Raw genomic sequence first — 27,682 nt, 5'->3', positions numbered from 1 at the left:
GAGATACATCTTTATTGCATAAAAATATTTGTTATTTTTCTCAAATCCTTCTGTGATTATGAGAAATGCTGTGTTGCCAAGTTTTAGTGCATATTTTATGTACAGATGTGGAATAGTTTGGCTGTTATACTGATATTCCCCAATATTTATATAGCACCAGAGTATACTGCAAATCTTCAGTGGGATCATTTCATAGTCATAAACCTATTATTTTAACCATTTTATATTTAGGTGAGGATGAACCAGCAAACCTGAAGACAATTTATCAACATTGTAATTTGAGGCGAACAGACCAGTCAGTGAATTCACAATGTAACGCAGAACAACTACAAAGCCAAACACCAAAATACAAGGAATTCCTATTGTGTACTTGTAAGAGTGATCTTCAGTCATCCAATGGGCAGCCATTGCTGATCACATCTCCAGTGCATATGGTGGATGAAGAAGCCAAGCAGGTTGCCAGTCCTCCTCCTTACATTTTGATTGGTTCCAGTGAATGGAAAAAAGTACATGCTGTCCAGTCAATAAATGAACAGGATTTTCAAAGGTTTACAACACCATCCCCCTTTGCTAGTACCAAACCGAATACTGGAAATCAAATGCAGAACTTGAGCATCAGACATGATCCTGCTTACCTCTCAATAGCAGTGCCACTGGAAGAAATGCACGGAGCGAGTGCTACACCATCAATCACTCATATTGCCGAGACAAGATCTATACCTTCCTTTGGAAATTCTATTGCTATAGCAGTTGCTACCTCAAGATGTCCATATGTTCGGGATGAACTTGATTAGAAAGAGTGGCCTAGGCCATTTAGAACGATGCAGGTAACATTCCCCCATCCAAGATTGAGAACATACAATGCAATAAAAGGTAAGACTATAACTGGGAAAAGTGTAATGCAAATCATAAAGTAAACAGTGCAAAGCATTTGTATGACTGTGTGTACTTAAAGGGGTACTCCTCCCCTGGACATGTTATCCCCTATAAGAATGGCACAGATAACAATGTATTAATCCAACAACATGATACTTTATTAAGTAAATACACTGCTCAAAAAAATAAAGGGAACACTTAAACAACAGTGTGATTGACAATGTAACTCCAAGTCAATCACACTACTGTGAAATCACACTGTCCACTCAGGAAGCAACACTGATTGACAATCAATTTCACATGCTGTTGTGCAAGTGGAACAGACAACAGGTGGAAATTATAGGCAATTAGCAAGACACCCCCCAATAAAGGAGTGGTTCTGCAGGTGTGACCACAGACCACTTCTAAGTTCCTATGATTCCTGGCTGATGTTTTGGTCACTTTTGAATGCTTGCGGTGCTTTTACTCTAGTGGTAGCATGAGACGGAGTGGCTCAGGTAGTGCAGCTCATCCAGGATGGCACAGCAATGCAAGCTGTGGCAAGAAGGTTTGCTGTGTCTGTCAGCGTAGTGTTCATAACATAGAGGCACTACCAGGAGACAGGCCAGTACATCAGGAGATGTGGAGGAGGCCGTAGGAGGGCAACAGAAAAACAAAACAACGTAGTCTCAAGGTGATAACAGGTACTCAACCCCAAGTGCAATTGTGCACTCATACAATGGGGTAGAGGACCCGCACCTAAGGACAAAAGTGGGGTTTCAATCCTGTGGTAAATATATACAATGATATTAGCTAATCCTCAAAACTGATGTAAAAATGAGACATTAGCCAGTATATCCTTATATGAAGGACATACCTGAGCCCGCACACCACGCCAAGGTTTCTCATGTGATGCGGGACCTAACCACTAACCTTTTTTGCCTGGCCAGATGCATAGAACCAGGAGGGCAACAACCTAGCAGCAGGACCGCTACCTCCGCCTTTGTGCAAGGAGGAGCACTGCCAGAGCCCTGCAAAATGACCTCCAGCAGGCCACAAATGTGCACATGTCCACTCAAACAGTCAGATACAGACTCCATGAGGGCCCCACGTCCACAGGTGGGAGTTGTGCTTACAGCCCAACACCATGCAGGTTGTTTGTCATTTGGCAGAGAACACCAAGATTGGCAAATTTGTCACTGGCGCCCTGTGCTCTTGAAATGATAAGAGCAGGTTCACACTTAGCACATGTGATAGACGTGACAGAGTCTGTGTCACGATTCGGCTGGCAGGAGGTGGATCCTCTGTGCCAGAGAGGGATTGGCGTGGACCGTGCTAGTGGACCGGTTCTAAGCTGCTACTGGTTTTCACCAGAGCCCGCCGCAAAGCGGGATGGTCTTGCAGCGGCGGTAGCAACCAGGTCGTATCCACTAGCAACGGCTCAACCTCTCTGACTGCTGAAGATAGGCGCGGTACAAGGGAGTAGACAAGAGCAAGGTCGGACGTAGCAGAAGGTCGGGGCAGGCAGCAAGGATCGTAGTCAGGGGCAACGGCAGGAGGTCTGGAACACAGGCTAGGAACACACTGGGAAACGCTTTCACTGGCACGATGGCAACAAGATCCGGCAAGGAAGGGAAGGGGAAGTGAGGTTAAATAGGGAAGTGCACAGGTGAATGAACTGATTAAGCCAACTGCGCCAATCAGCGGCGCAGTGGCCCTTTAAATCGTAGAGACCCGGCGCGCGCGCGCCCTAAGGAGCGGGGCCGCGCGCGCCGGGACAGGACCGACGGAGAGCGAGTCAGGTACGGGAGCCGGGGTGCGCATCGCGAGCGGGCGCCACCCGCATCGCGAATCGCATCCCGGCTGGGAGAGGTATCGCAGCGCACCCGGTCAGCAGGTCTGACCGGGGCGCTGCGATTGCGAGGATGTTGCGAGCGCTCCGGGGAGGAGCGGGGACCCGGAGCGCTCGGCGTAACAGTACCCCCCCCCTTGGGTCTCCCCCTCTTTTTGGAGCCTGAGAACCTGAGGACCAGACTTTTGTCTAGGATGTTGTCCTCAGGTTCCCAGGATCTCTCTTCAGGACCACAGCCCTCCCAATCTATCAAAAAAAATCTTTTTCCTCTGACCGTCTTGGAGGCCAGTATCTCCTTTACAGAGAAGATGTCAGAAGAACCGGAAACAGGAGTGGGAGAAACAAGTTTGGGAGAGAAACGGTTGATGATGAGTGGTTTAAGGAGAGAGACATGGAAGGCATTGGGAATACGAAGAGAAGGAGGAAGAAGGAGTTTGTAAGAGACAGGATTAATCTGGCACAAGACTTTGAAAGGACCAAGATAGCGTGGTCCCAGTTTGTAACTGGGGACACGAAAGCGAACATATTTAGCGGAGAGCCATACCTTGTCTCCGGGAGCAAAGATGGGGGGAGCTCTTCTTTTCTTATCGGCAAACTTTTTCATGCGAGATGAAGCCTGTAAAAGAGAATTTTGGGTCTCTTTCCATATGGTGGAAAGATCACGAGTCACTTCATCTACAGCGGGCAAACCAGAGGACAAGGGAATAGGGAGGGGGGGAAGAGGGTGACGGCCGTACACCACGAAAAATGGGGATTTAGCAGAAGATTCAGAGACTCTAAAGTTGTACGAGAATTCGGCCCAAGGTAGAAGATCTGCCCAGTCATCCTGGCGGGAGGAAACAAAATGCCGTAAATAGTCACCCAGGACCTGGTTAATTCTTTCTACTTGCCCATTGGATTGAGGATGATAAGCAGAAGAGAAGTTTAATTTAATCTTGAGTTGTTTACAGAGAGCCCTCCAGAATTTTGACACGAATTGGACACCTCTATCTGAGACAATCTGCGTGGGCAAACCGTGAAGACGAAAAATGTGTACAAAAAATAGTTTTGCCAACTGAGGCGCTGAAGGAAGACCAGGAAGAGGAATAAAATGTGCCATCTTGGAAAATCGATCAACGACCACCCAAACAACAGTGTTGCCACGGGATGGGGGTAGGTCTGTAATAAAGTCCATACCAATCAGAGACCAAGGCTGTTCGGGGACAGGCAGAGGGTGAAGGAGACCAGCAGGCTTCTGGCGAGGAGTCTTATCCCGGGCACAGACAGTACAGGCCCGCACAAAATCAACAACATCTGTTTCCAGAGTCGGCCACCAATAGAAACGAGAGATGAGTTGCAAGGACTTTTTGATGCCCGCATGGCCTGCGAGGTGGGAGGAGTGACCCCATTTGAGAATCCCGAGACGCTGGCGTGGAGAAACGAAGGTCTTCCCTGGAGGAGTTTGTCTGATGGAGGCTGGAGAAGAGGAGATCAGACAGTCAGGAGGAATGATGTGTTGCGGAGAGACCTCTACTTCCGAGGCATCCGAGGAACGAGAGAGAGCATCGGCCCTAATGTTCTTGTCGGCAGGGCGAAAATGAATTTCAAAGTTAAAACGGGCAAAGAACAACGACCACCTGGCCTGGCGAGGATTCAGCCGTTGGGCAGACTGGAGATAGGAGAGATTCTTGTGATCGGTGAAAATGATAACTGGAAATTTTGATCCCTCCAGCAGATGCCTCCATTCCTCAAGTGCCAATTTAATGGCCATTAGTTCTCGATCCCCGATGGAGTAGTTCCTCTCCGCCGGAGAGAAGGTCCTAGAAAAAAAACCACAAGTAACAGCATGCCCGGAGGAATTTTTTTGTAGAAGGACCGCTCCAGCTCCCACTGAGGAGGCATCAACCTCCAATAGGAAGGGTTTAGATGGGTCAGGTCTGGAGAGCACGGGAGCAGAAGAAAAGGCAGACTTGAGCCGTTTAAATGCGTCTTCCGCTTGGGGAGACCAGGACTTAGGATTGGCATTCTTCTTGGTTAAAGCCACGATAGGAGCCACAATAGTGGAAAAATGTGGAATAAATTGTCTGTAATAATTGGCGAACCCCAAAAAAACGTTGGATAGCACGGAGTCCGGAGGGGCGTGGCCAATCTAAGACGGCAGAGAGTTTATCTGGGTCCATTTGTAGTCCCTGGCCAGAGACCAAGTATCCTAGGAAAGGAAGAGATTGACATTCAAACAGACATTTCTCCATTTTGGCATAAAGTTGATTGTCTCGAAGTCTCTGAAGAACCATGCGGACATGCTGGCGATGTTCTTCTAAGTTGGCAGAAAAAATCAGAATATCGTCCAGATACACAACAACACAGGAATATAAGAGATCACGAAAAATTTCATTAACAAAGTCTTGGAAGACGGCAGGGGCGTTGCACAGGCCAAAGGGCATGACCAGATACTCAAAGTGTCCATCTCTGGTGTTAAATGCAGTTTTCCATTCATCCCCCTCACTGATGCGGATGAGATTATATGCACCTCTTAAGTCCAGTTTGGTAAAGATGTGGGCACCTTGAAGGCGATCAAAGAGTTCAGAGATAAGAGGTAGGGGGTAGCGGTTCTTTACAGTGATTTTATTAAGTCCGCGGTAATCAATGCAAGGACGTAGGGAGCCATCTTTTTTGGACACAAAGAAAAATCCAGCTCCGGCAGGAGAGGAGGATTTGCGGATAAACCCCTTTTTTAAATTTTCCTGGATGTATTCAGACATAGCAAGAGTCTCTGGGGCGGACAGAGGATAAATTCTGCCCCGGGGTGGAGTAGTGCCCGGGAGGAGGTCAATAGGACAGTCAAAAGGCCTGTGAGGGGGTAAAGTCTCAGCTTGCTTTTTGCAAAATACGTCAGCATAGTCCATATAGGCCTTAGGGAGACCGGTTACAGGGGGAACCACAGGGTCACGGCAGGGAGTACTGGGAACCGGTTTAAGACAGTCCTTGAAACAAGAAGTACCCCAGCTCTTGATCTCTCCTGTGGACCAATCAAGGGTTGGGGAATGGCGTTGAAGCCACGGTAGTCCAAGGAGAATTTCGGAAGTGCAATTGGAGAGGACCAAAAACTCAATTTTTTCGTGATGAGGTCCGATGCACATTAGGAGGGGTTCCGTGCGGTAACGCACGGCACAGTCCAATCTTTCATTGTTAACACAATTGATGTAGAGGGGTCTGGCGAGACTGGTCACTGGGATGTTGAACCTGTTGATGAGGGAAAGCCATGAATAATTGATCCTCGCATCTCATCTAATTCTTGAGCCCTGATGTCTCCCGGGAATACGTCTTTACAGGTTACTGACGTAGAGAGATGCGGATGGTATCAATAATAGATCTGTGCATTACGTGGCCCATGAAAGAGCTTTCCCAGACAGAAGGCTGACTACGAAAGCCACCTTAGACCTTTCAGTAGGAAACTGGTCCGACATCATCTCCAAGTGCAGGGAACATTGTGAAAGAAAGCCACGGCAAAACTTGGAGTCCCCATCAAATTTATCCGGCAAGAAAAGTCATAGGCCGGAAGCGGCCACTCGCTGCGGAGGAGGTGCAGGAGCTGGCGGAGGAGATGATTGCTGAAGCTGTGGTAGTAGCTGCTGTAGCATCACGGTCAGTTGAGACAGCTGGTGGCCTTGTTGCGCTATCTGTTGCGACTGCTGGGCGACCACCGTGGTGAGGTCGGCGACAACTGGCAGTGGAACTTCAGCGGGATCCATGGCCGGATCTACTGTCACGATTCGGCTGGCAGGAGGTGGATCCTCTGTGCCAGAGAGGGATTGGCGTGGACCGTGCTAGTGGAGCGGTTCTAAGCTGCTACTGGTTTTCACCAGAGCCCGCCGCAAAGCGGGATGGTCTTGCAGCGGCTGTAGCAACCAGGTCGTATCCACTAGCAACGGCTCAACCTCTCTGACTGCTGAAGATAGGCGCGGTACAAGGGAGTAGACAAGAGCAAGGTCGGACGTAGCAGAAGGTCGGGGCAGGCAGCAAGGATCGTAGTCAGGGGCAACGGCAGGAGGTCTGGAACACAGGCTAGGAACACACTGGGAAACGCTTTCACTGGCACGATGGCAACAAGATCCGGCAAGGAAGGGAAGGGGAAGTGAGGTTAAATAGGGAAGTGCACAGGTGAATGAACTGATTACGCCAACTGCGCCAATCAGCGGCGCAGTGGCCCTTTAAATCGTAGAGACCCGGCGCGCGCGCGCCGGGACAAGACCGACGGAGAGCGAGTCAGGTACGGGAGCCGGGGTGCGCATCGCGAGCGGGCGCCACCCGCATCGCGAATCGCATCCCGGCTGGGAGAGGTATCGCAGCGCACCCGGTCAGCAGGTCTGACCGGGGCGCTGCGATTGCGAGGATGTTGCGAGCGCTCCGGGGAGGAGCGGGGACCCGGAGCGCTCGGCGTAACAGTCTGGAGATGCTGTGGAGAACGTTCTGCTGCCTGCAACATCCTCCAGCATGACCGGTTGGCAGTGGGTCAGTAATTTTGGGGGGAGGCATTTCTTTGAGGGGCCGCACAGCCCTCCATGTGCTTGCTGGAAGTAGCCTGACTGCCATTAGGTACCGAGATCCTCAGACCCCTTGTGAGACCATATGCTGGTGTGGTTGGCCCTGGGTTCCTCCTAATGCAAGAGAATGCTAAACCTCATGTGGCTGGAGTGTGTCAGCAGTTCCTACAAGAGGAAGGCATTGATGCTATGGACTGGCCCGCCCGTTCCCCAGACCTGAATCCGATTGAGCACATCTGGGACATCATGTCTCGCTCCATCCACCAACGCCACGTTGCACCACAGACTGTCCAGGAGTTGGCGGATGCTTTAGTCCAGGTCTGGGAGGACATCCCTCAGGAGACCATCCGCCACCTCATCAGGAGCATGCCCAGGCATTGAAGGGGGGTCATACGGGCGCGTGGAGGCCACACACACTACTGAGCCTCATTTTGACTTGTTTAAGGACATTACATCAAAGTTGGATCAGCCTGTAGTGTGGTTTTCCACTTTGATTTTGAGTGTGACTCCATATCCAGACCTCCATGGGTTGATAAATTTGATTTCAATTGATAATTTTTGTGTGATTTTGTTGTCAACACATTCAACTATGTAAAGACGAAAGTAGAGATCAACCGATTATCGGTATGGCCGATATTATCGGCCGATAATCACGATTTTGGGCATTATCGGTATCGGCAATTACCTTGCCGATAAGCCGATAATGCCCCGCCCCCCGCACCGCCCCCACCACACCGTGACCGCTCACCCCCCGACCCGCCGCACCGCGACCGCTAAACCCCCCCCCTACCCACCGCACTGCGTCGCACCCCCCACCGTAGCGCTAGGCGGTATACCGGTATGGATTTTTGCCCATACCGCTATACCGGTCGGGCCCCTCCCCCAGCCTCCGAGTCAATAAAAAAAAATTAAACTTACCCATAATGGGGGTGGTCTGGGCCATCCATCCTTTCTTCCTGTAGTGTTCGGCGGCATTCCGGGTGGAGGGTGAACCGGTCCGGACTGTCCTTCTCCGGGGGTCCTCTTCTCCACTCCGGGCAGGCTCCGGCCTAGTACGCTGCATAGACACCGCTACGCTGTGACGTCCGGACCACCCTGACAGGTAGGGGGAGAGAAGCGGGTGGTGGTGGCAGCGGCCTATGGCACCGCAAAAGCCACTGCAGTGCATTGATTTAAAGCGCCCGCTTTAAATCAATGTTCTGCAGCGGTGTCGAGGGGGGATAACTAGCCGATAACTTATACCGGAATATCGGTATAAGTTATCGGCTATCGGCCCTAACCTCCACCGATTATCGGTCCTAAAAAAACGATATTGGTCGATCCCTAGACGAAAGTATTTCATACGATAAGTTCATTCATTCAGATCTAGGATGTGTTATCTTAGTGTTCCCTTTATTTTTTTTGAGCAGTGTAGAATAGTACAAGTAAAGAACAGCACATGCTCCAGGAGTGGTCTCTTGAAGGAAAACAGTCAGAAAGTTCACCCACACTAAACCAAATACACTGGGTTATAGTGTAGGTGAACAGAAGTCCATACAGGGGCCACTTACATTTTTTTTATATTGGGTTGCCGCCAAATTTTTGTCCTGTATAATCCCGTAATTCACCCCGTTTAGATGCATTCTGCAGGCATGTCCCCCGTTGGCAGTCAGGTGCCTAAGCCCGCCTCTCCTTATTCGCATGCCCTCTGAGCGCTGCGCTCTGTATAATAGGCGCTGAAGATTTTACGCAGCTGTCACATCCTGATGATGTGAAAGCTGTGCGTCCCAGAGAGCGCTCGTAGCGAGGGCTCGGCGCATCAGACATGTTATCCTCTATCCTTTGGATAGGGGAGAACTTGTCTAGTGGTGGAGTACCCCTTTATGTACCCCTGTCATCTGCAATTCATGTTCCAAACTACTGGCCCTGTTAGATGTTAGAGCAAGGAGACACGTGGTACCTTCACTTATGTCTGTTTCCATAAAATAAAACATGACTAGGGACTATATGCCATGCCAGAGTGTGTCCTAAAAGGGATAGTTCCCAAACTTCTGGGACAAATTGTAGTTTGGCATACAATCCCCAGTCAGGTTTCAGGTTTCTCTGAGGGTCAAACATTGATTGAAGAGATACTACCTCCAATATTTGGAAGTCAGCTTCAGATGGCTTATAATATTGTATATGCCAGTTTGGTGGTCTCAATAAAACACACTACCCCCTCAGACTTCTTTCAAATAAAGAATAATAAAAAATACATTATGTATTCACTTATTTTCTGCATAGGTCTTTATATATATTTTTGGTTAGTTCTCCTTCTTAGCACAAATGAGTCATATAAGCTGCCTGTCAGCTATGCTTCCACCAACCATCTCTTTTCTCATGAAGGATCCTTTAAGCTGACTTATGACCAGAGCAAAGTACATCTGCTCAGAATTTCCTCAGAAGGGCTGACAAGCAACCTCTCTGACAGAATGGGAACATATAGTGCAGCTCTACATGTCAAAACAAAATGGCTGTTATTGTTAATAAAGACCTATAGAGAAGATATACAGATCAGTAATAAAAACATGCATTTAAAAAAAAAAAAAAAAGGATCCACAGACAAAAGAATTTTGTGCTAAAAAGGTGCACGTGCCTATTTTTGTTACAGATCTGCTGCTGACGATTTTGCTGCCTTTTGACTTCAATGGGCAGCAAAATCTGCTGAAGCTAATCTTCAGCAAAAATACGCACGTATGAACACCCCAAAATAGTGGCATTGTCATGACACTTGGCTTTATGTTAAATGTGTGAATTGGCTTAGGGTGTGTTCCCACACGGCGTATACGCAGTGTATTTGACGCTGGGCAAAATTTGCGGTAAATACGCTGCGTATTCCTTGCTCACTATACACACAGTGCTATCCGGCGGCAGCCCTATGCGTGTAGTGAGTTTTAGAGGTGGGGCTGTGTACCGGCGTGTCTGTGACGTGCGGCTCCGCCTCCAAAACTCACTGCACACATAGGGCTGCCGCCGGAGAGCACTGTGTGTATAGTGAGCAAGGAATACGCAGCGTATTTCCCGCAGCTGCCGTAAATTTTGCGCAGCGTCAAATACGCTGCGTATACGCCATGTGGAAATGCACCCTTAAAGAGAAAACTTTCCTAAATTGGGTAAAGTGAATAATAGTCATGCTGAATATTATACCAGTGTCTGGCCTAAACACATGCAGTTCATTAAAGGAGTACCCCGGTGAAAAACTTTTTTTTTTAATCAACTGGAGCCAGAAAGTTAAACAGATTTGTAAATTACTTCTATTAAAAAATCTTAATCCTTCCAGTATTTATTAGCTGCTGAATACTACAGAGGAAACTCATTTCTTTTTGGAACACAGAGCTGTCTGCTGAATCATGAGCACAGTGCTCTCTGCTTACATCTCTGTCCATTTTAGGAACTGTCCAGCGCAGCATATGTTTTCTATGGGGATTTTTTCCTACACTGGACAGTTCTTAAAATGGACAGAGATGTCAGCAGAGAGCACTGTGGTCATGATGTCAGCAGAGAGCTCTGTGTTCCAAAAACAAAAGAATTTCCTCTGTTTAATCTGTTTAACTTTCTGGCACCAGTTGATAAAAAAAAAAAAAGTTTTCCTCCGGAGTACCCCTTTAATGTACCCCAGCCTCAGTAATATAATGTAGGCTACATTCAGATGGTCTTAATGGGGCTATACCAAGATTAACCCCTTAAGGACTCAGTCCATTTGGGCCTTAAGCCCTAGTATGAGGGCTTGTTTTTTGCGAGATTAGTTAAAAAATACTATATGTGTGGGGAAATTGATAAGAAAATCTCAATTTTGCTAATTTTGGAAGGTTTGTTTTCATGCTGTACACTCTACGGTAAAATATACCTGTTTTCTTTATTCTGTGGTTCTATACGATTAAAACAATACTCATGATTAAATACTTTTCTATTATTGTACCACTTAGAAAATCGCAAACTTTTCAACCAAATTAGTGCGTTTAAAATCCCTCTATTTTGCTGACCTATAAATTTTTAATTTTTCTGTATAAGCGGCGGTATGAGGGCTCATTTTTTGCGCCATTAACTGTACTTTTTTTTTATACTACATTTGCATATATAAAACTTTTAATACATTTCTTATCAATTATTTTTGGAAGAAAATGTTAGAAAAAAGTAAAAAATTCCTTTTTTATTTTCCATTCACTGTAAGGGATATTATATTTTAATAGTTTGGATATTTATGCACGCGGTGATACCAAATAGCTTTATACATATTTTTTTTTTTTTTTTTTTTTTTTTACACTTTTTGGAGGTAAAATGGGGAAAAAAGGGACAATTTACATATTTATTGGGGGAGGGGATTTTTCAAATTTTTTTTACTTTTATTTTTTCACTTTAATAGTTCCCACAGGGGACTATTTATAGCAATCCGTTGATTGCTAATACTGTTCAGTGCTATACATAGGGCATAGCACTGATCAGTGTTATCAGCGATCTTCTGCTCTGGTCTGCTCGATCTCAGACCAAAGCAGAAGACGCCAGGAGGCAGGTGAGGGGACCTCCGTCCATCATTATAGATGATCGGATCGCCGCGACAGCGCTGCTGGCGATCCGATCATGCATTTTTCTGTCCGCACTCCCGCAGATGCTGTGATCTGTATTGATCACGGCATCTGAGGGGTTAATGGCAGACATGCACGCAATCGCGGATGTCGGCCATTACCGGCGGGTCCCTGGCTGCTATCAGCAGCCGGGAACTGCCGCACATGACCCAAGCATCGCTCCGATGTTCGTGGTCATGTACAGGATGTAAATGTACGTCCTGGTTCATTAAGTAGCAACGCACCAGGACGTACATTTATGTCCTGCGTCGTTAAGGGGTTAAAAAAAGTTACCAACTGTCTATAAAATAGGTAATAACTAACTGATTTATGACGGTCCAACCTCTAGGACATCCATGGAGCAAGAGAACAGAGGCCCCTTGTCCGACAAGCAAATGTAGTGTCAGTATGCATGCATGCTCTGCCTCTAATCCAGTGATTGTTATCCTGGGTTCGATCGAACCCCAGGGGTTCGATGAGTCAGTCGGTGGGGGAGGTTGCAACAGGACAGGCAAACCGAGCAATTGCTTGGGGCCCCGAGCAGAGCTGGTGTTTGCCCATCCTGTAACACTGCCTGCCTAATGTGGGGGAACACTGCCTGCCTAATGTGGGGGGGAACTGTCTGCCTAATGTGGGGGAACTCTGTCTGCCTAATGTGGGGGAACACTGCCTGCCTAATGTGTGGGGGAACTCTGCCATTGTTGCAAAAATGACATGAGAGTGTTACTTGCCAAGGTAAAGCCACACATTTCGGAACTGGTCTCTGAAAGTCAACAGCAGAAGTCACACTGATTTGTAGTAAATATTCATTATGTTTTTGTGTGAAAATCATGTTTTCACGGTTTTGTTCTTTGTTCTTAATGGTTTTGTTCATTTTGTGCACCTATGTAAATATATACTTAAATATATATATATATGTTCTGATGAGATCCTATCCCACTATTGGCACCGCTACTTATACAATAGCTCCCATATGGAGCATTTAAAGGGGTACTCCGGTGGAATATTTTTTTTCAAATCACCTGGTGCCAGAAAGTTAAACAGATTTGTAAATTACTTCTATTAAAAAAATCTTAATACTTCCAGTACTTAGCTTCTGTATACTCCACAGGAAGTTGTATAGTTCTTTTCAGTCTGACCACAGTGCTCTCTGCTGACACCTCTGTCCATGTCAAGAGCTGGAGAGGTTTTCTTTCGGGATTTGCAACTACTCTAGACAGTTCCTGACATGCAATAAATGGAGGAAAAAAGCGGAGGTAGCGCCGGGTGCGCTGTAGGTCTTTAGCCGGTGTAGGTGGGTACCCAGTTGGGGGGTAGCGTATTCCTTGCCGGTGATGGTAGCTTGGTATGCAGGCCAGCAGCGTGAGGACAGAGTCCAGAGGAAAGTCCGTAGAGTAATGCAGAGATATAGGAGAAAAAAGCTGCGATGGCGCTCCCAAGGAAATAACCCAAAGTCGTGGGAATTGGTGAAAAATGAATAATTTATTCTTCCAGCATAAGAAATCAAAGAAAATAATAAATATAAAGCAAGACAGCAACCACCTGCAATTGAAAAAGGGAGCTGTGACTCCCGAAATGCGTATTGCTTTATATTTATTATTTTATTTGATTTCTTATGCTGTAAGAATAAATTATTCATTAATTTTTCACCAATACCCACGAGTTCGGGTTATTTCCTTGGGAGCGCCATCACAGCTTTTTACTCCTATACCTCTGCAGTTCCTGACATGGACAGAGAGGGCAGCATATTAGTAATCTGTTTAACTTTCTGGAGCCAGTTGATATGATTTTTTTTTTCCACCGGAGTACCCCTTTAAAAGTTTTGAGTCAAGGTCTTGGACAAAGCTGTTACTTTTTAAAATAATTTCTACAAACCTTTAACAGTACCTTCTCTTCTGTTACAGGCTGCCGCATCTTCTAAACCATCGGAAATAAACTGGTCTCAATGCAAATGATCCTTCTGGTTTGAAGTCTTTGATAATTTACATAAGGTTCCATAGCATGCAGTGCTGAGACACTAACACTGTGCACCTCATTCTCAGAAGCAGCAATCTGTCATAGGCCACTTTGGGGGAATTTGACATGGTATGGGCTCATTTGTAATTTTTCTACATTACTTTCATTAGCAATTCGGTTTGTAAATGTGCCATAACATTTTTTGGTTCTGTGTATTGTGCTGGCTACGGGTGATATGGACACAGAACAGAGCAGGATGCTTAGTCTCCTAATGCATAGATAGGAGTGTCTGGAAGTTTGAACATCAGATGCTCTAGACGGCCATTTACAAACTAACAATTATTCTTACTTTTCTTTCCCATTATTGTAGTCCACAGTGCTGCACTATAATCACTTTTCATCTAACTTTACAGTTAGAGAAACTATCATTATTAAAAACTTTATATTTTGTAGTACTAGTGATAAGATGACTTAATATACATTTATTTAAAAAAATTCAATTTGACCTAAAAATCGAAAATGAACATAGCCACCACTAGGGGTCATTTATCTTTATGCAGACAGACTACTCTGTATTTTGCAGCATACTGGATACCGTCCATAAAGTGTGTTGGTATCCAGTATAGGAGATCACCATTGCACCACTGCAGCCTTCAGCTGTTCCTAAACTACAACTCCCATGATGGGAGTTGTAGTCTTGAAACAGCTGAGGGTACAATCTTTGTAAAACACTGTGTTAGAGCTTTGTATTCTCCAGCTTTCTGCCTCCAGCTCTTGTAAAACTTCAGACAAAGGATGTGTGGGCATGCTGGGAGTTGTAGTTTTGCAACAGCTAAAGGCAACACTGCTCTGACACAGTGTTTTATAAACACTGCAGCTCTAGCTGTTACAATGCAAAACTACAATTCTCAGCATGTTTGAATAGCCAAAGCTTTCTCTGACTCCTGAATGACAAAGAAGCTGATCGGACATTAAGGAGTCTGTGAAAGCTGAATGACAAACATAGTGACAGCTATGTTGATTAGCATCCAGCTTTACTAGGAACATATAGAAAATGTATGCATAAAAACTACTGTGCAGTGATCCACAGACTGCCAGGCTGCTCATGAGACTCAGAGCAGATGAGTCATCACAGTGAGGGAGAGAGATGGACACGCCCCTCCATAAGGCAAGAACACAAAGCAAGTGAGCAACGTATAAATGCTATTTGTGAGGGATATATAGGTCCTAGACACATAAATTATATGTACATGATCAGGAAAAAAACAAATAGTGGCAGAACTCCAACGCGTTTCATCCTGTAATGTGCAGGACTCATCAGGGAGTATAGCGTATTCGATAACAATATTGATATTCAAGATTTTATAAACATATAACAGTACCAGTAACACATGTTATAATGAAATAGTGAGATGAAGGCAGATAGATAAAAGTCAAACTGTCAAGCACTGTCTGGTAAAGTCTGTAATGCAGTCATATGATCTAACTAAGATATATGGTTAAGAGGTGCAGAGACTAAAGATGCTGGTGATCCGTCCAGGGCGGATCACCAGCATCTTTAGTCTCTGCACCTCTTAACCATATATCTTAGTTAGGTGATTTCACCTAACTGCACTGAATCTGGGTTACCTTTTTCAGTGAAGCATCTATCTTCTCTGCTATTCCGTTTTTGCAGTCATCTCCTATGTGCCCTAATCATTGGGACTTGGCCCAAAATCGTTTTCTGTACATCATTTACCCTATCTTTGGTGACCTTGTCTAGTGATTATCTAGGGACCAACTAGAACTGCACTGTTCATTATGATAATATACTAAGACGAACTCAGCACCTTGATAGGTCTCCATATACGTACATCTAGTGTGGATACCTTATTAATATCAATTATATGTTGTTTGTTACTATTTGAACTCAGTGCCCACCTCTCTGTGTCACTATACTTACCCTGTGACTGCATTACGGACTTTACCAGACAGTGCTTGACAGTTTGACTTTTATCTATCTGACTTCATCTCACTATCTATTTCATTATAACTTGTGTTAATGCTACTATTATATGTTTATAAAATCTTGAACATCAATATCGTTATCGAATACGCTATACTCCCTGATGAGTCCTGCACATTACAGGATGAAACGCGTTGGAGTTCTGCCACTATTTGTTTTTTTCTTTTCCCTTACCCTATCCACACTATTTTAGGAAGGGCCCATTGTAGGTAGTCAAGATTAGGTATTCACCTGTACCCTTTTCCCCATCCCTCCACTTGGTGGTCTATATACGGTAACCATGTACGCTATGGTTTGTTTTATTGTTATTATTTCTCTATAAGTAAAAGTTACATTTTATCTACCTTATTGGTGTATTTTCTATGTGGACATATTCAATAAGACACCAAGGGTGTTCATTATCTAAGATTTAGAGGGATCTCTATTATTTCCCCTCTTTTGGACGAAAAGTTGTAATATTAGAAATAATGTTGCTTTTGGTTAAAAGGTTATTTAATATAGCAAACTGACCTTCATATTTTCCTATTGTAGAGCCTTTCTTTTTATCATATAAAAAAATCTGGTCTTAGCTTTTCCCGCAATAATGTGTGCAATAAAGGAGATTTGTAGGGTGAAAGCAATGTAGATTTTACTATTTTATCCAAGAAAGGACAAGGTAAAACACTGCAAAAACACATTTCAAACTTTATTATAACCCTTTATTTAGCAGCACATATTACCTATTATGTCTCTATACAAACAGGTGTTGCACACTTATCCCTTCAATCTCTAATCTGACCAGCAATCTGTCATAAAAGAAACATTTGTTTTTTATTTGTATAGTACCTAATAAGGGTCCATGCCATAAGAATGAATGCATATGCATTGGCTAAGGGTTTCCCTAGGTTGGGTTACTTAGAAAAATAGTAGTCTGTTATACAGTTGCCTTCTTAAAGATGAATAGCTAAGGTGCCTAAAGGAGTAGGCTATATGATGTATGTAATGAGATCTCAGCATTGCCCATCAACATCAGTAAAGGCCATGTATAACCATGACTTCTGATTCCCAGCCATTACTAGTATGCTATGTGCTTAATAGGGCTAATATGCTTGAGAAGAGTTGGTCACCGAGCAGAATTGCTTTCTATAAAACCAAGTCTTATGATTATAGGCTTACAGTCTTAAAAGGGGTACTCCGCCCCTAGACATCTTATCCCCTATCAAAAAGGATAGGGGATAACATGTCTGATTGTGGGGGTCCCGTGGCTGGGGACCCCTGTGACCTCGGCTGCGGCACCCCAGACATCCGGTGCATGGATGACTGGCGATGCGGGGCAGAGGCATGTGACGTCATGGTCACGCCCTGCTCGTGACGTCACGGCCATGCCCCCTCAATGCAAGTCTATGGGCGGGCCATAGACTTGCATTGAGGGGGCGTGGCCGTGATGTCACGAGCAGGGCGAGGCCATGACGCCACGAGCCTCCGGCGCTGCACCAGACGCTCTAAATGAACGCCGGGTGCAGCAGGGAGATTGCGGAGGTCCCCAGCAGCAGGACCCCCTCGATCAGGCATCATATCCCCTATCCTTTGGATAGGGGATAAGATGTCTAGGGGCGGAATACCCCTTTAACTACAGTAGATTTCATGAATGCTCAATAAATGATGCAGTTTATCTAAAGATGGTTGCACAACCCCTACTACATAGTATACCAGTACCTGAAAAAGGTAGTGGTTATGGAATATTTTGTTTTGTAATGCTTCAATGTATGAACTCAGCATCACTGTATTCTCTCAATCACTGGAGATGGTAAACTTCATCAGATGGCATTTAGAAAGATAACAGAATACAGCACCTTGGATTAGACTGGCATGCACGGCCTAGCAGGTCTTGATGCTATTGGTGCATCATCTAAATCTACATATTCACATAGATATATATGTTGCAGTCAACATTATATTAGCTCTATTACAGTCAGATATCCAAGAAAAACATTATGTAAATGACTGAATGGGCCCCTAAAATTCTCTTTTATGTCTCCCCTACTATGAAAAGTCTTATTTTAAAAGTCAACAGATGAAAAGGCAAATTAAAAATAGCATATGCACTCACCCGGTAAAACTTAATGTATATTCAGCCATTAAAATGTCCATGGGCATTTTGATGGCCAAATAAAGGTTACGTTTTACCGGTTGAGTGCATATGCTATTTTAATTTGCCTTTTCATCTGTTGGCTTTTCTATATGATCATATTGCACCCCTAGAACTTACTTTAGCTCCAAGTGGGAACGTTCTTTCATGCACGCTAGGTGTAGTACCCTGTTTGCAGTGGTACCACCCGAATATCCTCTGTACCTAGTCTTATTTAAAAATACATGTATACACTATACATAATTACATTGCAATGCTTTAATATCCAGTATTAAAAGTCCTATATTCATGCTTAATATTTGGATCATATTTTCCATAATTTGAAAAAAAAAAAAAAAAAATAGATATATCTCTCTCTGTTGGGCTGTTCTACCTATCACTCCCCCACATAACCAATATCCACACTTGCCTGAACTTTGAGGGAGAAGATTCTGAAATTGTTGCAATGAACATTTTCCGAGATTATCAAAATAATGTTGATTTTTATTATTTTCAATATATATATTTTTGCTTCACATAAAATTCCATTTCCTAGACATGAATATATCTCATCTGCCAGCACCAGTTTAACATTAAACTTCCTAGTGGTTTTTATGGTAACCCATCATATATTGCCTCATTTTCTTTACAAGAAGACAACTAAATCCAGTAGGATTGCTTATATTAAGTGCTACTGGGTTGTAAAGGTGCAAGTTGCATGAAAAGTCAGAACACACAAATCTACATTTCATACAGCTGAAAAGAATCCTCTTGTGGCAGTGGGCCACGATCAATAGATATCTGGTAGGCTTGTGTAATTTCTGTCCCAATACTTCCCACAGTAAAGCCAGTCCTGAGCATTATTGTGTGGATTAGGGCCTTGATAAAACCACCTGCAAAAGAGGATACACTTTATGTAAATGACCAATTAATGTCATGTATTTTCTACATTCTATAAACTATATATATCGTATTATAACAAAGTGTCACATGCGATATGTGTGTATTGGCAATAAAAGGATTGTCCTATGAATATATATAAATTGATTCACACATAAAACAGAACAATTTGTCAAATGGAAGTGTTAAAAATAAAGTAAATATAAATGTACTAGTGGCGCTAAACCGTGCTACCCTGTTTTGTTCTTTTTCTGCTTTGTTTTCCTATCTGAATGTCCACCTCGTGTCAGAGCTGGTGGTCAAACACATCCCCTGGATCCTCTTATAGATGGGCATTGGTACAGGCCAGTTAGTAAGGATCAAGTCTTGAGAGGGACTCAGGAGTACACCGGGGGGCGCCATAACAAGTACAGTGATCCCTCAACTTACAATGGCCTCAACATACAATAGTTTCAACATACAATGATCTTTTCTGGACCACTGTAACTTGAAACCGGACTCAACCTACAATGTACAGACAGTCGAGATCTGTGAAACGCGTCAATGGCTGGAAGAACTGACCAATCAGAATGGACATTTACACCTGTACTACTGAAGTGCAGGCACTGACTGGTGTCTGGTAGCGCCTCCCTACAAAATACAGGGAGATATAACATGTTCTGTACACTTTACCTGTGCCAGGGTTACCTGCTCCTTTGGATACCAGGTAAGGGCGGCTACATTTTGTGTGTACTGTACAGGACCCTGAAGAAGCTCCTGTCCTCTATATAGACTAGTCTTTCCCAACCAGGGCGCCTCCAGCTGTTGCAAAACTACAACTCCCAGCATGCCTGGACAGGCTTTGGCTGTCCAGGCATGCTGGGAGTTGTAGTTTTGCAACAGCTGGAAGCACCCTGGTTGGGAAACAGTGATTTACAATTCCCAGCTGATCTTTCTTACTTTTATATGTAAGGATTTGCTTTATCTGTATTAGTTATCTACTTATTTTTCTTTAATTCTCACTTTTTCCTATTTTTGGATGACATTTTGGTGGCTTTAGAACCAATTACCAGGTTTCCATAGAGTTCTGGTCTCAACAAACAATGGTTTCAACATACAATGGTCGTCCTGGAACGAATTAATATTGTAACTTGAGGGCCCACTGTATGCAAGAGCATTATCATTTATGTTTTGCCTTATCTAATAGAATAAATGTTTAATTATAATATATTCTTGTATTAATATTTAGTCATATGACAACCCCTGCCAGCATCTGTTTTCAGGTATGCATCTAAAAATGTACTTCAGAGTTATTATCAGAATTGAGCAGCTATATTCGTTGGACATCCTTTCTTCAATAAATATTCACGATGATGGATGTCGACAAAACTCAAGACTACCCGATTCCCTCTGGGAAATCTACAGGGATAGAACATGCTTCTTGTTTACACCTCCAGGTTCATTCTTAGAAAATGTCCCCAACAAATGTTTCTCACAATCCAAGTAACTAAACACAATGGGGAGAATTTATCACAACCTGAAAAAAATCTATGAATCTGATTGGTTGCTATGGGCAATTGCTCGACTTTTCCTCTGCACAGGTTTTGATAAATCCCCCCCCTATATTTTTACTATTTTACTTCATATTGGAGACATTTGTCTAGTATTATGAAATTACCTGAGCCAGATTGTAAAATACGGAAAGGTGCCCATTTGGGCCTGAATGCTTTTTCAATGCCCCCTTAGTTTAGATATTGGCATTCTTCATTATCTTGCTCAGCTCTGTAAAGTTGTTTTTATGATATGAAGTTGTTGCGGATTTGCTTTGTATTTTGACTTCCCTATTAAAGGGATTATCCAGTATAGAAGAAACAGAGCTGATTAATTTCAAAAACAGCGCCACACCTGTTCTTAGGTGGTCTGTGAAACTACAACTTAAATGCAACTGAGCAATACCACACACACAACATAAAGACTGGTGCGGTGCTGTTTTTGAAAATGAGCTGTTTCTTCTGTTCCTGGATAACCTCTTAGGAAAGGTTTCCACTCAGGGTTTTTATTTTTTTTAATAATACTACCACTGCAGTTTTTGAGCCAAAGTCAGACGTGTATTTGGAAGGAATTAGAAATATAAAGGAAGGACTTCTACTTCTCCTTCCTACTGGATCCACTTCTGACTTTGGCTCAAAAACTGCAGTGGCAATTTTCCAAAAAATGCCAGAAAAGAATCTGTGTGGAAACCTAGCCTAATTTCATACTAATTCTCGCAGCTAGCTGCGTTCTTCATCGACGCGCGAGCCGAGTGATCCACCGCTTAGAGTCGCGTCTGACTCTAAAATCCGCAATAGGGCATGATTGTTGTTCTCAACTCAGTAAAGGAAGTTGGCAGGTTTCACTAGCCAAAACTTCCCTCACGATATTACATAGGACCTATTATGTGCCAGCCCGCCTACATGCTAAATTCCTGGAGGTCTCTCCTCTCTGCTTTAGGGGATGTCCTGAGACGGGATCCATGCTTCACATCTGGTGGTCTTGTCCACTGATATCGACTTTCTGGACTGGAGTCCTGGACCTAGTCTCCTCGATATTAGAGACACAATTACCTTTCTCTCCTGATATTTGTCTTTTGGGGTGAAACCCCCCTCCTGGACTCCCTTTTGCATCTTTTAAATTGGTCCAATTTATATTGCTAGTGGCACGTATCCATGTCGCTTCTAAGTGGCGCTCTACTATTTTATCTATCCCCATGGCCATATCACAGATTAACCAGATCCTTGTCTCTGAGATACCTAATGTCCTTAGGGCAGACAAATTTGACCTGTTCAATAAAGTATGGGGGCTCTGGCTATCCTCTGCTCATGCCCGGGACAGGTCATACTATTTATCTCTATAACACTGTGATTTCACTCTGTACTTTCCAGATGTTCCCTTTCCTATTTCAAATGTATCAACTCCTTTGAGTGGTATTTATGCACAGAAAGATTCCCTTGTGTCATCACCCCATCCCCCTTTCCCTCCCTACCCCCTTCCTTCCCCCTTCCTTCCCCTGGGAACTATTGTTACTGAATTTCCCTTTTGTTCTTTGGTATATAACTTGCATTTGTATGCCTGTATTGCATTTACATACCTTGTACTGTTGTTTCAGCTTTTTTCAATAAATATATATTTTGACACTAAAATCCACAATAGAGGCAGATTTGCAGATTTTCCTTCAGACCCATTGAAGTCAATAGTAGCAAAATCTGATGCGGATTTTCCGAAGCAAATACGCTGCAGAAAATCCGCAGGTAATCTTGCCTGTGTGAACGTACCCTTAGGGTGTAGTCACACAAGGGTGAAGTCACACACATTAGATCTGCTACAGCTTTGAAGTTTTGGATCCGCAGTTGCAGAGTTTACTAGGCAATCAAAGATACATGAGAATTGCCTTGGAAAATCTGCACATTTAACAATTTCGGGTCCACAGCAGATACAGTGTGTGTGACTGCACCCTTCAAAGATAAATCAGGAAAATCTTCAGCAGATCTACAACAAAACCACAGTGTGTGAACATACCCTTAGGCTAGGTTCACACTACAGAATCTTCAGACGGAAAATTTCCGTCTAAAGAATCCGAGTGCGGCCAGCGCCGACTGAATCAGTGGTCGCTAGGACAGCACGGACATTGCAGTCCCCAATAGGCTGCAATGTGTTCCGCGAGTATCGAAGCACCACAATTCTTCATGCAGAAATGTTTAAGCGGATTTTCTGTTCACAAATTCCGCTTCCAAAATTCTGAAGTGTGAATTTGTGAACGGAAAACCCATTCACTAGTTTGTACATTTTAGCAAGCAGAATTTCTGCCTGCAATTTCAAAACGGAATTGCAGGCAGAAATTCCGTAGTGTGAACCTAGCCTTAAAGATACAAGTGCATAAACTAACTTTTCTACCAACCGTGTTTTCCAATCTTCATCAGACTTAGATCGGTTTTTCCGAGCAGCTCTTTGTTTTTCTTCTAGTCTCTTCTTTTCTTCACTTGCTGTGTCTTAAAGAAATGGAGTTGTCTTTTAATATGCTTTATTTTCATTTTGTAAACATTCAATTATTATAAATGTATTACAAAGCTTGTGGAGGATAGAATCTAGACCGGCACTACTGACCCCTGTATGCATTCATGTGAATCCAGGAAGGATGCAATCTGGGTCTTAGACTAACAGCCTGGTGGTGCTCAGAGCAAAGAGAGCCCATGCATAGATAACAATAGAATGAAAGAGAGACCAAGAGGCAACTCACCACTGCTGCATAACGAACGTGACTTTAATCCAAGAGGTAAGTCATAACACACATTATGGCTGAGGAGGGAAGGGATAGAGGCAGGGGGTACTCGTGGAACGGCGCAGTTTTGTGCCTTCCTGCACTTCTTTAAGCCACGCAGACCAGCATAGCTTGAAGAAGTGCCGGGAAGGCACGAAACTGCACCGTTCCACGAGTACCCCCTGTCTCTATCCCTTACCTCCCCAACCATAATGTATGTTATTACTTACCTCTTGGATTAAAGATTAAAGTTTGTTATACAGCAGTGGTGAGTTGCAGAGTCTATTTTCAATCTATTGTTACCCATTATAACTTTATTGTAGAGAAGGTTATTTTTTTTGTTTTTTTTAAGATCCATACAACTAATATGGAACAAGCTGTTTTGCATATTTTAATTTTTTTTTTATTTAAGGAGGGGTCTTCGCAAACTTTTTTGGGGGGAAATATAATATCAGAAAATAAAAATATATAATCTTTAGCTACAGTATTCCAAAGTGGCGACATCCTGCAAGTCACAAGGTGAATATGTGGTAGCCACCAAATTCCTTATGCAGAAGGCTTTATGTTGATATAACGGGTCTTCTGTGTTTCTGTACCACTCTATATGGTGCAGTGTGATGCTTTAATTATATGTAGGAGATATTCTCCCCTGCAAGCAGTGCTTCTAAGGCAGAATAACTCCTTAACATTCATATGGAATCCAACAGAAAAACCCTCTGTATGCCTATATGTGAAATTAGAGGCAAATGGTGGTACGTAAAGCACCTCTACTGTATTATTGACCTGTATCACTTCTCCATACAAAAACAAAGTAAAAAAATCTAAATCTTTATATATGTTTTGCATACATTAATATAATAAATATTACTATGGGTTACACAACAGCTATGAACTATTGTTGACATTTTCATTGTTGAAGCCTGACAGTGGGCAAAGCTTGTTTTTTGCTGCCTTTAAGGCCAATAAACTTTGCCACTAGTACATGCTCTAGCCAAGCACCATTGGTCTACAACTATAACGTAGATTTTAATGGAACATACTAGTCGAAAGTGCATAGATTAAAACAAAAAAATAAAATGAATATATAACCAATTAATTGTTTGCTACAGTAAATGTAAAATTACCAATATCTCCATTTTCCATTGCCCTAATATCAGGGCGCAGTCTGCAGTCTGTCTTGGGAATTACTTTTTCCATTCCCTTATCCAATTCATTCAAGGACATAGCAAAGTGGGTGAAATTATACATCTGTAAAAAATGAAGGTAGATATGTCAGTCAATACTGAGGATACAATGTCTACTGCTGAATAAGGGATTTTTCTGAAATGCACAATAAAGAATAATGTATGTAATTAAAAATATGGCAGTGTTGTGTGGGTGATACAGTCATGGCCGTAAATGTTGGCACCTAGGGGTGTGAATCGCCAAGAATTTGGCGATACGATTCGAATCGCGATACCAGTGTGGCGATTCGATATATCCCGATATATCGCGATACTTTCTAGGTGATGATAAATCACGACATATCCCAATTCTGTCTAAAAACAATGTCTTTTACACTTTTATTAAAACTTTATTTTTTTTATACACTTTATTCATCTGTCTGAGGAATCTAATGATTCCGAAAAGACTAATAGAGTTCTATTGAACTCCATTGACTTGCGATCCATTGATAGAGCCTGGTCCAGCCAGGCTCTATCAATGACAGAGTCACGGAGAGCAGGGAAGCAGAGGTAAGCCCTCCGGCTACCTCCACAGTGGATCGCCCACCCGCGATCGCTCTGCTGGGGGGGGGGGGGGGCGATCCACCCCACTAGCCCACCAGGGAGCATTCACTGATCCCTTTAGACGCCGCTGTCAGCTTTGACAGCGGCGATCTAAAGGGTTAATAGCCGCGGCAATCGCGGCATGCTGGCTATTAGTGGCAGCCCCCGGCTACTGAGAACAGCCGGGGGCTGCAGAGTATGGATTGTGCAGGAGTCCGGAGCCGCTCCATACAGACTGCAGAGCACCGCATGCTGGATATTAGCGGCGGTGATGCATCAGCGGCCCCCGGCTACTGAAATCAGCCGGGGGCCGCAGAGTACGGAGCGGGCACGAGTCAGAGCCCGCTCCATACACCCAGAGCGCCGCCGCGTCAGATCCGGCCTGCCCGGCTCCACAAATGTGGAATTTGTATCTCCTGATGCCCAGGACATGCTGTTACGGGCGTCAGGAGATACAAATTCCACATCCCTAAAAGGATCGATTCAAAAATATTTTGAATCGATTCAGTATCGCCAAGTGAAAAATCGTGATAATCGCGCGAATCGATTTTTTCTTACATCCCTATTGGTACCCGTGAAATTTTTCAAGAAAATTAAGTATTTCTCACAGAAAAAGATTGCAGTAACACATGTTTTTCTATACACATGTTTATTCCCTTTGTGTGTATTGGAACTAAACCAAAAAAGGGAGGAAAAAAAGCAAATAATGTCACACCAAACTCCAAAAATGGGATGGACAAAATTATTGGCACCCTTAACTTAATATTTGGTTGCACACCCTTTGGAAAGAATAACTGAAATCCGACGCTTCCTATAACCATCAATAAGCTTCTTACACCTCTCAGCCGGAATGTTGGACCACTCTTCCTTTGCAGACTGCTCCAGGTCTCTCTTATTGGAAGGGCGCCTTTTCCCAACAGCAATTTTAAGATCTCTCCATATGTGTTCAATGGGATTTAGATCTGGACTCATTGCTGTCACTTCAGAACTCTCCAGCGCTTTGTTGCCATCCATTTCTGGGTTCTTTTTGACCATTGTTTGGGGTCATTGTCCTGCTTGAAGACCCAAGATCTCGGACGCAAACCCAGCTTTCTGACACTATGCTGTACAGTGTGACCCAAAATTTGTTGGTAATCCTCAGATTTCATGATGCCTTGCACACATTCAAGGCACCCAGTGCCAGAGACCGCAAAACAACCTCAAAACATCATTGAACCTCCACCATATTTCACTGTAGGTACTGTGTTCTTTTCTTTGTAGGCCTCATTCTGTTTTCGGTAAACAATAGAATCATGTGCTTTACCAAAAAGCTCTATCTTGGTCTCATCTGTCCACAAGACGTTTTTCCCAGAAGGATTTTGGCTTACTCAAGTTCATTTTGGCAAAATGTAGTCTTGCTTTTTTCTGTCTCTGTGTCAGCAGTGGGTTCCTCCTGGGTCTTCTGCCATAGAGTTTAATTTCATTTAAATGTCGACGGTTACTTCATGCTGACACTGATGCTCCCTGAGCCTGCAGGACAGCTTGAATATCTTTGGAACTTGTTTGGGGCTGCTTATCCACCATCCGGACTATCCTGCATTGACACCTTTCATCAATTTTTCTCTTCCTTCCACGTCCAGGGAGCTTAGCTACAGTGCCATGGGTTGCAAACTTCTTGATAATGTTGCGCACTGTGGACAAAGGCAAATCTAGATCTCTGGAGATGGACTTGTAACCTTGAGATTGTTGATATTTTTCCACAATTTTGGTTCTCAAGTCCTCAGACAGTTCTCTTCTCCTCTTTCTGTTGTCCATGCTTAGTGTGGCACACAGACACACAATGCAAAGGCTAAGTGAACGTGATTTTTATATTGTCCACACCTGTTACTTGCCCCAGGTGAGTTTAAAGGACAACACATGCTTGAAACAATCTTATTTTCCCACAATTTTGAAAGGGTGCCAATAATATTGTCCAGCCCATTTTTGGAGTATGGTGTGACATTATGTCCAATTTGCTTTTTTTCCTCCCTTTTTTGGCTTAGTTTCAATACACACAAAGGGAATAAACATGTGTATAGCAAAACATGTGATACTGCAATCCTTTACTGTGAGAAATACTTAATTTTCTTGAAAAAATTCAGGGGTGGCAACATTTATGGCCATGACTGTATAAATGTGTTCTATGATGAGACTGTCTGAATGCACACAAGGTCTACCAGTATGAGCGGGGGCAGAGCAGTCATCAGGATTTCTTCATGCACATTCACACAATAATGTTCTAGCCTGTAATCTCCTAGGAAGCAGTCAGCAGAAACAGCAAAGGAGCTAGTGCAATGCACATGCAAAATACCAAAACTGGGCCTACGGGACCAACACTAGCTGTGTATTTATCCACATACAATGTTTCTTCATTTTAGTATAATAAATACATATGTTTGGGTTCCTAATTAAAAAAAAGTTGCATCTTATTCTCGACATTATGACTACTTATATATGTGAACTTTAAAGTGCACGATTTCTAAGAGTTCCTTAAGAAAAGATATAAGGTAAGAACAATACCTAAAGGGGTATTCCAGCTTTATACATCTTATCCCCTATCCAAAGCATAGGAGATAAGATGTATAATCGCAGGGGTGCCGCCGCTGAGGACCGCCACGATCTCGGTGCAGCCCCTGGCATTCTGTCCGAGACAGGTACATAAAGTCACGGCCATGCCCCCTAGTGATGCCACACCACGCCCCTCCATTCATGTCTATATAAGGTCTCACAGCTGATAATGTAAATCAGAGCATATACCAAGCCATGAGGAAGAAAAAACTGCCTGAGGACCAGGACTGTCACTACAGCAGACCAGCCCAATTATGTAATCAAGGGAGGTGGGCCTTT

General features: G+C 43.7%; 2 protein-coding genes across 8 annotated transcripts in view; one reads left to right on the top strand and one right to left on the bottom strand.

Annotated features, from left to right (window-relative positions):
* Positions 1-14,051, top strand: part of CABYR (calcium binding tyrosine phosphorylation regulated) — a 43,380-nt gene extending 29,329 nt beyond the window's left edge. The window contains exons 5-6 of the mRNA XM_056521734.1: positions 232-873; positions 13,715-14,051. Of these exons, the coding sequence (XP_056377709.1) occupies positions 232-794 (563 nt within the window). The 3' untranslated portion in view covers positions 795-873; positions 13,715-14,051. The remainder of the gene's footprint in view (positions 1-231; positions 874-13,714) is intronic.
* Positions 14,052-17,164: 3,113 nt separating this feature from the next.
* Positions 17,165-27,682, bottom strand: part of OSBPL1A (oxysterol binding protein like 1A) — a 166,047-nt gene continuing 155,529 nt past the window's right edge. For 2 of the 7 annotated variants that reach the window (XM_056521726.1, XM_056521727.1), the window contains 3 exons: positions 24,176-24,299; positions 22,692-22,782; positions 17,165-18,771 (listed from right to left, as the gene is read on the bottom strand). In XM_056521726.1, the coding sequence (XP_056377701.1) occupies positions 18,669-18,771; positions 22,692-22,782; positions 24,176-24,299 (318 nt within the window). In that variant the 3' untranslated portion in view covers positions 17,165-18,668. The remainder of the gene's footprint in view (positions 18,772-22,691; positions 22,783-24,175; positions 24,300-27,682) is intronic. The other 5 variants (XM_056521732.1, XM_056521733.1, XM_056521730.1 and 2 more) reach the window with 3 other exon arrangements.

This window comes from Hyla sarda, chromosome 5, assembly GCF_029499605.1.
Source record: "Hyla sarda isolate aHylSar1 chromosome 5, aHylSar1.hap1, whole genome shotgun sequence".
Classification (NCBI taxonomy): domain Eukaryota; kingdom Metazoa; phylum Chordata; class Amphibia; order Anura; family Hylidae; genus Hyla; species Hyla sarda.
The sequence above is the reverse complement of the archived record's forward strand: the minus strand, read 5'-3'. Positions and strand labels throughout refer to the sequence as shown.